The sequence below is a fragment of the Centruroides vittatus genome, unplaced genomic scaffold, assembly GCF_030686945.1.
Source record: "Centruroides vittatus isolate TY-2023 unplaced genomic scaffold, ASM3068694v2 contig_392, whole genome shotgun sequence".
In the NCBI taxonomy this organism is placed as follows: domain Eukaryota; kingdom Metazoa; phylum Arthropoda; class Arachnida; order Scorpiones; family Buthidae; genus Centruroides; species Centruroides vittatus.
The window spans coordinates 1,573,522-1,589,878 of NW_027122208.1; the positions used below are offsets into that span (position 1 = coordinate 1,573,522).

The window sequence follows — 16,357 nt, forward strand, 5'->3', positions numbered from 1 at the left end:
TTTACGCTGCTTATTATCATTTATTCTTAACTTACGGTTATATTTCCCAAAGAGGGACCGAAAGTATGTTGTTTGGACGATGACGGATGTGTGTATACTGTGCGTTTCGAGAAAAAATTTCCAAGTAATTTATTACGTGTATAAAAACTATTTATATATAGGGTTGCCAACATTTGTCAACTACTGGCCTGGAGAATTGCCCCCCAAAATAAACAGTTACAATATTTTATTTATTCAACAATTATATTATCATATACGAGTACAGTATATATATTTATATATAGTATTACACAGTTTACAATTGTACTTACTATATAAAATAATGTTGAATTGTTATGCTTTTTATTTCTTAAAATAAGAAATAAAGAAGCATTACAATTATAACTGTTGGTGACGGCGCGAAAGGAAGAAAGGACAAAAGACATTACGAAGAACATTATCGTTCTATCAAGACGGTTGCAAGACACTAGAAGACTGTTGCCATTTCTAGTCTGCCAAAACTTGAAATTGTAATTTATTACAATATTCACTTCAAAATAGCTAAATAGACCAGTAAAAATCGGTAATTTAATTGTTTTTCACATGCAATCTTTAATAAGAAAATATACCAGAATCCGAAATGGCTTTTTCACCGTTCTGAAGCCATATAATTTTACAGTTGTGGATTAATAACAGGATAAACTACTATTATGTAATAGTTTTTAATTTTAATAATTCAGCGCTTATCGTAATGATGATTTTGTATGCAAATTTTCAACAAAAGTTTTCGATCTGGAAATATGAGGAATAATGTGAATGTTACAGAATAATTAACAAACCAATTTTAAATTTTAATATTAAAGAATAATAAGTAAAACATTGATATTCCTGGTGAAATTACTAGTAAAACTGGAGACTGGATAAATGTCACTAAAACTGGACTCTCCAGGCGAAAATGACACGGTTGGTAACCCTATTTATAATATATCTGATTTGTGTTTCAATTCTATCATCAGATCGGCATTAAAAGAAAGAATTAAAACAAATTGAAGTCGAATATGTTATCGTAAAATGTTAATTTTATATAATAATAAATTTTATAAAGAAGCCTGTAGATTTTTATATAAATCTGAACATTCTACATCCAATTAATGAAATAGCATTTATAATTTTTCGTACTAATCTTTCGTTCGTTGTATTCGGTGGCCGTTGCTCCGAATCTGTTGACGACTTTTCCGTGCTACTTTAGAATTTTATTTTAATGTGAGGATTTTTGATGTATAAAGTGCTTAGATTTTAAAATAGTATATTTTTGAAGCTAAATCTTTAATCTTATTTTAACTGCTAACATTATCAGTTTTGTATATTATAAATCTACAGTTTTTAGCCTTCTCTATAAAAATTATTATGGTATACAAAAATTGGTGATTACCTAGAAATCAATAAATATTAATTTTTGACAAGAAAATATTTTTATAGAGTAATCTTTTGTTAATTACTACAAGGCGTGTCCGGAAAGTAAGTACCGTTTTGTTCTACTGCCATTGCAGCGGTAGTATCGCAGTTCGGCGCCTGCACGTACGTGTTTCTGGTTGATTGTCGGTCTAGTGACACCATTACGGCCGGATTGTGTTGTTTTTCCACGTGTTAGTGAGCGTTCAAAATGTTTAAGACGATTGCCTATCCCGCCGACTGTGATGTGCGTTCTGTAATACGGTTTTTGAACGCAAGGAATGTTAAGCCAGTTGAAATTCGTCGTCAACTTGTAGAGATTTATGGTGAAAATTTAATGAGTGATGGAATGGTGAGAAAGTGGGTTCGACAATTCAATGATGGACGCACCAATATTTATGACGAAGCACGGAGTGGCTGGCCTTCTGTTGTCAATGATGGTTTGGTTGCAAAAGTGAATGAGAAAATTCGTGAAAACAGATGGTTTACAATAAGATTGCTTTGTGATGAGTTTCCACAAATTTCAAAAACTGTTTTGCGTGAGATTATCACAAATCGCTTAAATTATCGCAAATTGTATTCCCGTTAGGTCCCCAAAATGCTTATGGATGTCCACAAAACGAAGCGACTTGAAAGTGCTTTGACATTTCTTACTCGACACAGTGAAGAGGGTAATGATTCCTAAACAAAGTTGTTACTGGTGATGAAACTTTGCCGTGCAATTCAAAACAAAAGGTGTGGAAGTCTCGGTAAAGGCATTGTGTTGCTTTGTGACAACGCACGTCCCCATACTGCTGGTGTCACTCAAAACCTTATTCAACAATTCGGTTGGGAGCAGTTCGATCGCCTGCCGTACAGTCCCGACCTCGCACCTGCAGACTATCGTTTGTTCTTGAACTTGAAGCGTGATTTCGAAGGGAGGCGCTTTGCCAGTGATGACGATGCAACAACCGATGTTCGGCAGTGGCTGTCTTCACTGGCGGCATCTTTCTTTGAAGAGGGTATAGACAAGTTGGTTTCCCAATATGACAAATGTCTGAACAATGATGGTAACTATGTAGAAAAATAGTTTCCGACATGCTCTTTAATGTAAAAATAAATTTTGTTTTGAAAAAAGATTTTTTATGCGAGTTTTTCCAAAATGGTACTTACTTTCAGGACATGCCTCGCAAATGTGGATAAAATGGTATGACTGGTAAGATTCCGTCTCCGAATGGGGTGGTTGGGACCAAACAAAGCTGTAGACTGTAGCAGTAAAAAAAAAGGAAAAGTCAAAGGAATCAATGATCTACCTATGTCCCTTCGTGAGATGTAGTCTTCCCAAAATCGGCCTATTGTGAATTTTGAAGACTCTCGAAAATTGAATAAAATTTTAAAATGAAAAAATTTGCAATATTTCTCAAAACAATGTTAAAAATCGACCGTTTTCCACTTACTAGAAATGACTAAGAGCATGTAAATCGCAAAAATTCCGTCGCGTCGACTATCGTTCGGATGCAATCAGTTGCGTTGCGCACGCCATTAAGCCCATTACGTGCGTAACGAGCCAATTTTGGCAGATTCTATCCCGTGAATGAAGGATCGTGTGTAGACCGTCGGTACCTTTGGCTTTTTTTACTCCTACGGGCGTGGCCGACCGCTTCGACGAGGTCCCGACCTCCTCGTCGGACTACAATTTGAAAAAATTGTAGACCTATAAATTTCCGCCGTCGTCCAGCAGTCTTTCCGTAATCTCGAGAACGGCGTTAGATAATTCGAGAGCGGATACAAAAAGCTTAGGAGCCGAGGCCCCGATTAACTATATGCGAACCTCTCGTGCAAACTGGAAGTCGTGTTACTTCGATTCAAAAATTTCCCCCGAAAGGAGCTAGATAGAAGACTGGCACAACTCCGTCACTAACGGAAAAGTAAAGTGCGACGCGTGGGAACGAGACGCTACGGAACTAATTTGAGGTGAAGAGCGTATATTTTAAATTAAATAAATTAAAAATACAATTGGAGATTGGAGCCCTGCATTGTGACGATGTTTCAAAGCTAGAATCTTACCAAATGACTGATTGTCATATGGTATTAAATGATATTAGAATACTGTTTGTTGAATTACAGATAAAAGTATCATTGTAAAAATAAATTTATATTTTGTCTTAGAAATTTCTGAAAAGATCAAAAAATAATCCAGCAGATATTGCTTTGACTCTTGCTTCGGTATAGTTGGAATCTATAAATATGTTTCATTCTTATCTTTTAAATAAATAAATAACTTTTTTTATTAAAATAATATAATAATTCAGTTATGTAGTGTGATTCTCTTTTATTTGCAGCATTCCATATTTAGAAAATAATAATAAATATTGAATTAAATTAAATGTGTCTTATCTTAAATTGTAATTTTTGTAAATGTGTATTTATGTTGTTAGTTCATAAATTTGTTTAAATTTTAAGAATTGTGAAAACTGTCCAATAATTAATAATCAAATTTAACATTGGCAGTGGGTCCAGAGTTAATTTAGAAACTTGTCTACACTTCAAAGTTTCAAGATATAAAAACACTGTTTATTGGAGTCAAAACGGTTAAAACAAAATAACTTTTGTATATTTTGACTTCTCGGGTCTGTTTTCTGTTGACAGAAATAAAATCTAAATTTAAAATTTACAAATAATAATCAGACTCGCTCGTGTTTGAATACGAATTTGAATTTTCTGCACGCCGTGTTTGGATCTTGCCCGAAAGTGGACGCAAGTCCAAACGTACTACGAGAAGTTGTTTTATTTTACGATTTAACCATTTTGGCTCCAATAAAACAATATTTTAAACAATTTAGATTTTGTTTTTGTATTATTGTCAATTCAAATAACAGCTTTATACTTTCATTCATCTTAATCCAGCTTGAATGATTACTGGACGTTTCTAATCAGTCACAAACAAGTACTGAGATAAATGGACAAAGGTAATTTTTATAAATAATGTTTTAAATGTCTTGCCAAATCTAAAATCTGATTTAACCTGTAACTTCTGGTTCTTAAATGTCTTTTGCTTTTTCGCTATTGTTCTGCATCCTCCTTACGTTTCGGATCCGGCACCGTCCGGCGCCGCCACGCTCGAAATTTAATTTCGGGGAGCCAAGTCGAACGGATAAAAACACTTTTCGTGAAAATTCGATAAAATTTCCCGCTTTACGTGATCGTTAATTCGTAAGCAATAGAAGACACAACAGAATATAAATAAAAAGTAAATTCTAATTAAGAAAAAGTTTTTAAAAATTTGCAAGGGTTGTTTTCTTTTTTGCTTTGGGGCCAGGGTCTCTTGACCCCTCTGGGTGTGCCATCGAGACCTCTGATTGTTTACAAAATTAAAGGAATTGTTGAAATGGTCAAATCTTTCCATTGGATGCTAAAGTTCAAGCTGTGTATGAATTGAGGAGACAAATTTTTTGTATGTGGAATGCTAAAATGGATTGAATGTTTGAAAAATGTGTCACTATAAATGATGAAAATAGATCACTTTTTACTATTATTTAAAATTGATTTCCTTTACCAATGCTTCCTAAACAAATTTATAGAAAATGGAGTCTTTATTTACTAATCAGCTCATGTAAAATAATATAATAAAATTGAAACATAAACATGTTTTAAAATTAATTTGCAGAATTTCAGAAGAATAAAAAATGAATGAATCTAATGATGCAGTAAGTCACAAAATATTTTTTTTGTGTGTTATAGTTTGATATAAAACTATATTTATTATTACATTTATTAATTAGGTAGATGAAGAAAATAAGGTTTCTAATTGTAATAATGAACACGATGTTGAAAATAAATCGTCACTATTTTCTACTCCTTTGTACATCCAAAGATATGCAATGGCTAAAGAAATTTTATCCGACGAACCCGGAATTAAAAAGGTAAAGTGCTTTCGTTTACGAGCAAGTTAATTTTTCTCGTTGCTGCAATAAAAGATTATCCATTAAATTATGTGTACAACTTTCAAGCCACTTTTGATCTCTTCCTCTTTGTTGTGTACATTTTGTGCAGTCCTATTCTTGAAAGGAAGAAATTGTGACCACTCTTTGAAAAAAGGGGCTCTTGAACTTTTGAAACTTTCAGACCCCCAACTGAGTATTACACATTCCCCAGCCAAGATATGTGAAATGATCTACACAATGATACATGTACAATGGCTTTAAAAAGTTCTACTAATATTTTCTAATTGATAGTTTATTTATATGACTAATAAGTAAGCTTTTTTTTTTAACTCTCATAAGGTGGCCTTTTTTATCAAGCCTGTCATGGGTTTGACCAAACTCACAACAGGGCAACCAGCTGTTGAGGGATGTCCCTCCCTGCCTAACATATCTGGGACGGATTACCCTCAAAAAATTCTGGGTTTTTTTGACTTGACCGGATTTATTTCCGGGTGCTCGGAGCAATAAGCCGTTGCCTTAACCTCTCGGTCGTCTGGCGAGACGACTAAGACCAAATTTGTATCTCGCTAATACCACTAAAATAGTCTATGTAGATAATGCTTCAACATATTAATGGATAGCTTGAATAGTTCAAGCTATCTTGCAAGAAAAGACAATTATTTTTGTTAAAATATTCTCATAATTTCTTCACATATTAGTATGCATTTCACATAATTTTATCCTCTTCAAATGTTTTACAAAGAAATATTCTATAGCAGTGTTTCCCGACGTGGGGCCCACGCCCCACAAGGGGCAATTTGATTCTTAAGGGGGGCAATTCGAAACTCGTCTAGAGTTTAAGTTAACCGTATAGCCGCCGTACGCCATATTTATTGTAAATATTGATTTAAGTTAGTTTTAATTTTCTTTGTTTCCCTTTCCTTCTAAAACTTTCCTTTATAACCCTTTTCCCTTGAGGTGGGATTAACAATTCTGGGAACCACCGAGAACAAAGAGATGAACGAGGCCCCGAGGCCGGTGAAAGAGGAGAAAGAACATTCTTTGCCCAGACCTCGAGGTGGGCAGACGTGAGTTGTGGTGTTCCAATTTGCGTCTGGCAATGACTTGAAAGTGCAAGAGACCGATGAAAGGATTGGGTTTTATTGTGGTTACGATAAAACATTGTGGCAATTAAGTGCAAGAAAAAACTTCGATGAACACGACAACAAGAGACTTTCCAAAAGAGTTCAACATATATGTTGGGGGGCATAAGAATTTTAGAAAGGCTTAGGTGGGGCATAGCACAAAAAAGGTTGGGAAACACTGTTCTATAGCCAGACAATATTTGTATATGTAGCATAAGTCATTATGCTTTCTACTGTCTTTTATTGGTATCCTATACATGCCAAGGATGAGTGTCGGGTCAATGCCTTCTTGTCATTCCTTAGCACCCCATATACTGTGGGATTTATTTTAAATATGATTTTCTTGTTAGTTTCAATCAATATTCATATACTGATAATTTCTATTTAAAACACTAGTTCTGAGGTTTGGTAAAAAATTTTCCACTTTTATTAATGAAAAATTGCAGTCAATTTATACATCATTTACTTAAAAGTAATAGAGTTTTGATATATGCTCATTGTCAAGAATTGACAAGTAACCCAAAAATATTAGAAGTTTTAAGAATTTGTTACTCTTATAGTGAAGATCTTTATTGTAATCTTGTGAAGATCTTTACGATAATCCGTCTCGAGTTAGTTCTTACGACCCGAGAATGTTCTTACGTTGGTTTGTAGAAAGGTACACCTCCACACTCAAATCCGGTGAATATTTACAGTTTATTTACAAAACAAAATATTTCAGAATATACAAGTTTGACAACATTACACACACGGTACAACAAAGGTAGGGTGTCTCACGCAACGCTGGTCCTATCGGGCCAATTGGACTCTGGGGAAACTTTGGTCGGTTGGTGGAGTTGGCTCAACAAGTACCGTCCGTCCCGTCTCGGCACTCACCCGTCCCTGAGATCAATCCTGAGGAGTATACTCGCTCTGCGCTCAGCGGGCTGCCCGAGTGCCTGAGACTCTAGTACTATCCGTCTCTCGCCTTCTCCCCGTTCCTCTCGCCACTCTTACTATTTAAAGAGTTCCTCGACGACAACTTACGACCAATCAGGGTCCTTCCTTTCCCCGGGAGCCTTCAAAAACGTCCGCTCTCCTCCCAACGAAACAGCTTACCACCACGTCCGTTCCTTGATTACATTTTTCTAGCCGACAAACATGTGGCGAACACATTGACGTATACAGACGAGTCCCATAAATGGAATCTCTGAACCTTTTAAAGGTATTATGCTGCTCATTCTGGGGAGCAGACAAATGTTCAATGCTCAGAATATATAGAGCCCTTGTTTGCTCTAAGCTCGATTATGGATGTATTGTGTATGGCTCTGCGCGAGAATCTACTCTTCGGATGCTGGATCCAATCCACCATCAAGCATTGCGTTTGTGCACTGGTGCGTTTCAAACTTCTCCTGTCCAAAGTTTGTACGTAGATGCTTATGAGCCTCCACTATCTCTCAGGAGAGAGCAGTTGTCTTTGTTCTATTACATTAAACAGAAATCTCTGGCTAAACTTTCAGTTTATTGTAGAATATCAGATACTCAGCTGAAAAGATTATTTACAGCTCGCCCAAGTTGTGTCCCTACATTTGACATTAGAATGGAGAATGTAAGCAGCACAATTGACCTGGACACAAGCAACATTTCACAGGCCAAGGTCGATAATATATCACCTTGGTCAACTCCTGTGATAAATGTTGACATTAGCTTAAAGCAGTTTCCTAAGGAATCCACCCCGGACTACATCTATAGGCAGCACTTTGCAGAAATTCAACACCATGACAGGAATTTAATTTCTATTTATACAGATGGATCGAAATCGGTTGATTACGTCGGCTCAGCCTTTGTCTGCCAGGATGAGATCGTGGCAAAACAAATTGCATCGAATTCTTCCATCTTTACTGCAGAGTTGCAGGCTATTTACCTAGCCTTAAAATATATAATTAGTAAAGGTCATTGTCGCTGTGTTATTTACACTGACTCAGTTAGTGCACTTCAGGCTTTGATCTCACATGAACCTAGTTCTCACTCTATAGTGATTAAAATTCGCAAACTGTTTTGCCATCTTATTGCAAGTAATATTCTTGTAAAATTTTGTTGGGTCCCAGGCCATGTAGGTATAAGAGGGAATGAAGAAGCTGACGCAGCTGCAAAGTCAGCAAGTCCTTCTCAGCATACAATGTTTATTGAAGGAGGTGATTTGAAGCTGGTCGTTAAAAAACGACTAGCAGAGAGATGGCAAAATGTGTGGAACGAATCCACAATAAACTTTACGAGATCAAACCTATAATAGAAAATTGGACACACAACAAACAGTATGATAGGAGATCTGAAGTCATTCTTACTCGTCTGAGGATTGGACATACTCGGCTTACTCATCAATACCTTTTGAAGGGTGATGACCAGCCAGTATGCCAGTATTGCATTTGTACTTTAAGTGTTAAACACATACTTTGCAACTGTGTTGCTTTTGACCAGAGTCGCAGACAGCATTTCGGAAATGCAAATTTGAGAGAGATTTTGGGCCAGAGGCCAAATCTTGATAAGATACTGAACTTTTTGAAAGTTATAAATATTAATAAAGAGATTTGAGTTAATTAATTAATTTATTTATTTATTTATTTATTATATACTTATATTTGTTTTGTTTTGTTTATTTGCACTTGTTTATGTTTTTGTGTTATATTGATATTTTGTGTATATATATTATATTATATATATGTGGCTTTGTTTAATTTTATCATTTGTCATGGCGCAGCATAGCCTATATGGCTTTTGTGCCAAAAAACTCCAACCAACCCCAACAACCCATAAATGGAGACGCTACACCCTTTGTCTTCCTGACCGTTTATAGACACAACGCCAGGTGGGACCAATTACCAAGGTCGTGTTGCTTTTAGACCTGCTCTGCTAAAAGCGGACCTTTACGCTTATAAAAGCCATTTGAGTTAGATTCACATTTTTGTTTTTATTCTTTCTGCCACGTGGGTATTAAGGTACAGTAGAGCATCGATTATCCGATCCCCGATTAACCGACTTATCGGTTAACCGACTGCGTTCTAGTCGGCAAATTCAAATGTCCGCTAGCGACGTGGCGCTACAGTATTTGATTATGTCTTGGCTACTTTAATATTATTTGTTAAATTTTTGCATGTTTTAGTTGGCAGCACTGGCTCGACCACGAAAGGGAGGCTAGTATTTAAACCAGGCCTAATACACTATTCTAATAATGTATTTTTTCATACTTTTTGGTTATCCGACCGACCCCAGTCCCCAATTAAGTCGGATAATCGATGCTCTACCGTATTTTTTTTCCCAAGCGGATCGTGGAATCTGCTACGTCCACAGTGGCGAGAGAGGAGCCCGACATAGCCGGGACAGATTTCTGAGGTTTTTCAACTGCACGGATTTGATCCCAGGTCATTCAGAGTGGCAAGTCAACACGTTAATCATCTCGGCCGTCTGCCGTCTGGATTTGTAACCTCCTTAACAATTGTCTCATAAAAGTATGTTTTTAAAATTTAACTTTTACATACACTTTTTGAGGAAAATGTATTACATTCTAATTTTACCAACAGTTTTTTTTGTTCTTTTTAATTGTTATAATTAACAAAACTATAATGTAAAAAATTTAAAAACCCATGAGAAATATAATTGTTTTCTACACTATATCATTAATTTAATCTTTATCAAAATTGGATTATCGGTGTGATTTAGATAAAATTTGATTTGTTTTTCAGAAATTATTGAAAATTTCAATTCTTATCTTTTGAAATTGAAATCAGAACCAATACATTTATTATCATCAAACTAGAGCTTGGGATATAATATCAATTTCTATCAATATATGACAAATAAATGTATAATTTGGATCAATTTAGTTGAACAGAAATTTAAGGTAGATGAATAATTATACCATGTACAAAAAAAACTCAATGATATAAAAAATATCTAATTAAAAATCTGTATCAAACTTCAATATCTAAAAAATGCTAACGGTTTGATGATAACTGTTTATTTTTATCAATTTGGAATTCTGCATAATCAATCGCTCGTGTCATAGTTAAATTAATTCAATTAAATTAAATTTATAATCGGTAAAAGTAAATATAAAATAGTATCTTAACTTTTAATTTCTAATTGAAATCAAACTTTTTAATTAGCATTTTTATTCATTCATAATATATTTTTATCTTCAATTATCTCTTTGTGTATTTAAAACCTTTAGTAATTTTAATCGTATCCTTTGTTCAATTTTTAGTTTTATTCTTGTGCGCCAACACAAAATATCAACATTGATTTATATTCTTAGAGTTTTACAGCGATTCTTCTAGAAATTCAAAAAATTTTGCCAGTCATTTCACTACTTTTGGTTTTATATCATTACATTGATCTTTCATTGACCTATTATTCTGTACAAAAATCAGACATTCACGGGAACACTTCAACCAGATGAATGCGTCGCCTCGTCTGTTATTTTGATGTTGGTCGACAAATATTGTCACCCGGTAGCAAGTTATAACTTTATAGGACTCGGCCCTGTGCGGTGTTGATTCCGGACATTTTTTGTGGAAATATTTTCTTATAAAAGATTGTTTTGGGCCCCTGTTGTGGAAGCTCTAGGCAATTGCACTTTTTGCCTGTAGGATAACACACCACTGGTGTCACCACCCTTCTAAGCCTTTTTCTGTAGAAATCAGTGCTATTTCATTCTAGCCACTACTGTTTCACTTGATCTATCAATTGCCAGTGAATGCCTTTAATATCTGTGAGATCCCAAAAACGGGTTGACATTAAACATTTATATTAGAAAATTGTTAAAACGAAACTAGAAAAAATCCTCCGTTGTTAAAAACCGATCTAAGATCGGATTAGTTGTGCTGGTCGTATGAAACCGCAACGAGAAAAAAATGCTATTGATGTAAAACAGAATGCAATAATTGTAAATGATTAATAATTGTAAACGAGCGTCCTCCGGTAGAGATGGACCTTTGACAAGGCACTCGTATACAAATAATTAGAACATAAAAATTTTGAAAAGGGGAAAGGTTAATGACAAAAAGGAACATCGCATTGGGTCGTTAAATTTATAAAACGTTGCAGACTAGACAACAGTGGGAAAAATATGAGCACAAAGTTCCATCAACACCTTCCGTCCAGAGTTGACGGATGGTGTCGAGTAGATTCTTCGAAGCGGATCTTCCTCGTGACTCGAACGGAGGTCGTTTTTCGCTTAGGAACAGACGTGGGACCAATCTGGGAGCGGGAAAGAGGTTAGTAGAACCAATCGGGTAGAAAAAGGGGAGAAAACGGAGATCGAGAAGGTCGATTTTGAAGGACGCGGCGGGGGACTCTCCGAGAGGTTTCGGAAGCCTCGAGACGTGTGTGCCAATGCCCGGAAGTTTCCGTACTTGTGTCCGTCGAGAGCGTCGACGAATCTCCTCGCATGCTGCTGCCCCGGGGCCTACCTTTGAGTGACGTTAGAAAAACATCCTCGACACTTAAAACGTTTAAACATTCAATTGTGTAAAGAACTTTGTGCATAGTGTAAGATGTTTTATGTTTAAATAAATGGGTTTTTTGTGAGATACTTATCATCCGTGTCTCCTCTGCCACACCCACACGCGAACGACTCTAGACCATCCTGTCATGGAATTAACGATTTCCCCTAGAAGTCGGAGAACGTACACTGGTGTCCGAGAACTGGGATTTTAAGTCCCCAATATCCACCGGGTCAGTGAAGTTGCATATCTTTTTTAAATTTGGGAATAAAAAATATTTGATTGGGCTAGACACAAATACCTGATAAAAGTCTCAACAAGTTTATTCTCACATCAATTAATTATAAATATAGCATTCTGTTTATGAATAATAACTACTTTATGGGAACTTTTTGAATGCTCCATGTATTTGATGACTGAATGGCCAAAGTGGGAAAGACATCAATCTGCTGCGCTAAGGAAACCAGGCTGATGTCATAGTTGGATTTTCAGAAATTTTTCATGCATGATTTGACTCATGTTGGGCCCATTCTTCACCAAATGGCTGTTCTATTTTAGTTTTGTCAAGCTCTTCATGGACATCTAAATAAACCCTCTTGGTACCTTCATGATGGAGACAAAAAACAGAAAAAGGAGGAGGAAGATTCGAGTTAATCAAAAACTGTATAATAGTTTACTTACTATTGAAATATATGAATGAATTTTAAATAAACAAACATTAACATAATAGAAGGAATAAATATTTATTGATGAAAAATAAATGAAAATTGCACAGAAACTTTTAACTTTTACAATTCTGTCATTATTTTATGATGTCTCGTCTATAAAAGTGTAAGGCTCTGCCGACCGTGTGCAATTATCGAGACGGTCGAGAGGTCGTGACAATTGCAGGGGGTACGAAATACTCATTGAGACAGGCTAACTATGTACTTTTTACTATTTAATTAAATATTAAATGCTCTCTTACACAACTTTCAAATTCCTTGTATCACAATTTGTGAGAAGAGAGTCAAATAAAGTCCAAATGTCCCATTGGATGTCTTCACTCGGTCCCTCGTCGACAGTCCCCGGGCTCGCACTTAAGCTTTGGAAATAATAGTTTTTGGAGTAAGGATACCTTGGACGAGAGATTAACTCTGGGACAACGAACATAGCTGGGAGATAGAATAGCAGCGAGAGAACAAACAGTGAATTTGCAAGGACGAACAAATTTTTGGAGAAAAGAACGTCGTGTCCTCGAAACACGCATTTTTATAGGTTTTTCTCCTCTACTCCACATTCCGATCAGTCTTCCTTTCTCTCCCGGCGACAATTCGAAACCTCTCGGGGCACGGGAGAGGTCGTTTTCGAGACTTACACCGATTTCCGATCATCTAAAATTGCTTTGAACTTTGGTATTCTCCCCATAATTCTATTATTTCATTTTCCATTTTGATGGAAAGAAGTTTTACTGTTTAAGCTAGACTTTAAGTCTTGCTTTGTTTTAATTTTGAAAGGTGAGAGCTTAACTGTCCTGCTGGATTTTTATCATTCAAAACATATAATTTCAATTTTCATCTGGGACCACACTAAAGTTTACTTGTTTTCAATGTTTATAATTGAAATTATTTCGTTATTTTCTAAAATACTTGTAAATTATTATAGAAAAGAATGTATTTTATATTATAGATAGTTGATTTTGGAAGTGCAGAAGGGAAATTTTTTAAATATATAAAATATTTGCCAAGAATAGAAGAAATAATATTAGTTGACATAAATGAAAACATTATTGGAAATTTAACATACGCTGCAAGACCGCTGCCTTGGGACTATCTTTGTAAAAGGGATCGAACTTTAACGACGAGAATATTTGTCGGAAGTGTATCGTCACCCGATTTAAACATTTTAAAGAATGTCGATGCCATTACTTGTATCGAACTGTGAGTATTTTTATTATTATAAATGAATTATATGTTGTTAAATTTTACAAATTAGAAATAAAATGCTTTTTATTTCTATGCTATTTGAAAGCATTTTATTTTATTGTTTGAAGTAATTATATTTCATATATCTTGAATACGTTACATTTTATTATAATTTAAAGAATATACTGCCTGTAATAAGAATTAATAATAATAAACAGTTTACATAAATTCAGAAATTATGATTCATGTTATAATTATTTTGATGATATTGGTATTAATTCCTTCTTGTATTTTCAGTTGTAATAAAATAAATTTTATGCATTATATTTTCAATGTTTCTGTACCAAAATAAAAAAACTACAGAAACTTATTAAATGATTGATAACTTTCTACAAACATTAACCATTAATTTCATTAAATGAATATGAATATTTTAACATTCATAATGTCAAATACTTATTTTCAAAGCAATTTAAGGTTTCTTACATTGCTTTATAGATTGGCATACACCACAATAACTTAATTTGAGATAAACACTTGGTTTATAGGTGTTAATTAACAATTTAATTAATTTACATTCTTTTTATTACCCGACGACGGATTTGTTCTTGTCGAAAATGTCTGTAAATTAAACCGTTAAGTACTCAGTTTATAGGTGTTAATTATCTAAAATTATTAGGCTTCTTGAATATTAGCACTTTGAGTATATCATTTTGTTCAGAATTGAAAAGTTTTTCAAATATTTTTGCCTGTACTTTGATTTTGTTATCAAATTGTCAAAAATTATAAGGAAACTTGAACAATACGTTCAAATCACTACATTTTGGATACGTCTCGATATTCTGCCGAACGAGCCAATCCGATTTGGTAGTCGCAAATAATTTTGGCATAAAGTTTCCGAGTCGAAGTGACTCCGTAACTAAGGGCTATGTTTTATTAATACCTCTTGTGAATGCAACAATGTATGACAGTCATTTTACTACTATTGGTTTTATATCATTACATTGATCTTTCATTGACCTATTATTCTGTATTAGACTCATTCTCTTACTCATGTGTCAGTTTACATGTGTTTTTCAAACACATGTAAACTGACATATGAGTAAGAGAATGAGTCTAAGTGAGAAACTTTGAGTTGCTATGTAGTGTACTGCAATTTATCATATGTTCTTACAATCTGCAGTATTTTATGCTAACAGTTAGTTCTGTAAAATTCCATTGGTTTTTTTTACACATCAGAAATTCTTTCATAAGTTTAGATGTATGTATGTTAGAGCTGTGTAAATTGGGGACTGTCTGTACTTAAGCAGTAATAGGAATATTAAAAGCCAATTCTTAGAAAAAAACGCTTATCAAATACCACAAAATTTTATAGATAAAAGTTTAGTGAAGCCTGCACACTGATAACAATAAAATAAATACACAGGATCAGTGTTACAAATTATGCAGAAACAAAAGTTTTGCTTCTGTACTGTGTTTGTACTAAGCTGATTCTGCATATTTATTTTGACATTATGTAAGAATGTGTGATATTGATTTTAACCATAAGATTTTATAAAACCCCTATATTTTTATTTATTGAATATATTTATACGTTTAGGACAATATGACCAATTTGCAGATAGATAAAATACTTTGTAAGAATGATTTACAAATGTGTTTCGTTGCTAGATAATTATAAAACACTTTATAATTTTTGTTTTTATTAGTTGTAAATTTATTCCTGATTTTATTTTATGTATTTAAATGAAAAAAAAAGATACAGTAAATGATATTCTAATCATAAGATGCATCATTATACCTTTCACACCAGAAGAATGCAATATTAAATAATGGAGTTGACCTTCTTCATTAAGTTCTTCCTTGCCCACTGATAAAAATCTACTCTCCATTTTTCTAGGGACAATGAATCTCTATCAATAGTGCAAATATATTTATTAATATGGCAATATTAACACAGACATTTTACATTTACTTTTTAGGATGCTCCACTATAGTGGTGAAGTGCTTATGTTAGGACTTTTGTGCGTCTTGTCAGACGGGGACGCACACGCTCCATTCAATTAATTTATTGCGCATATCCGCACGCATGCGCAACGACTTCACTCTCGTTACGTAAGCGTTATGTTCCGTTCAGTCCATTTATTGCGCACGTCCACGCGTATGCGCAAAAGGAAACAATGTTTTCGTTTATGGTCACTGTAAGCTATAGTAAAAACAGTTCCTCTGGAATCTATAAACTACATCCTTTACTATATACATTCCTTACTGTATATTCAGTGAAAAATTCTTGTGAACAACTACTTGATTCCTAGAATTTATAAAATTTATTTTAAGTAAAATTAATATTTGATTTGTTTTTGTGGAGCATGCTATCGGGTCGGCTTGACCGGGCTTGTTAAATTTATATTTACTTTACTTGCTATAAATTAAGAAAGCCAAAAATGTTTATATAAAACTTCCTTACTTTGATTTTAAAAGTTTTTGAGATGTGT

The 16,357-nt window shown here is 34.3% G+C and overlaps 1 protein-coding gene across 2 annotated transcripts in view; it reads left to right on the plus strand.

Moving 5' to 3' along the window:
• Hen1 (Hen1 methyltransferase) overlaps positions 1-16,357 on the plus strand; it is a 22,842-nt gene continuing 6,485 nt past the window's right edge. The window contains exons 1-5 of one of the 2 annotated variants that reach the window (XM_067271182.1): positions 1-124; positions 4,318-4,379; positions 5,078-5,117; positions 5,193-5,333; positions 13,627-13,877. In XM_067271182.1, coding sequence (XP_067127283.1) covers positions 5,097-5,117; positions 5,193-5,333; positions 13,627-13,877 — 413 coding nt within the window. In that variant the 5' untranslated portion in view covers positions 1-124; positions 4,318-4,379; positions 5,078-5,096. Of the gene's footprint in view, positions 125-4,317; positions 4,380-5,077; positions 5,118-5,192; positions 5,334-13,626; positions 13,878-16,357 lie in introns of those variants that run through there. The other variant, XM_067271183.1, reaches the window with a different exon arrangement.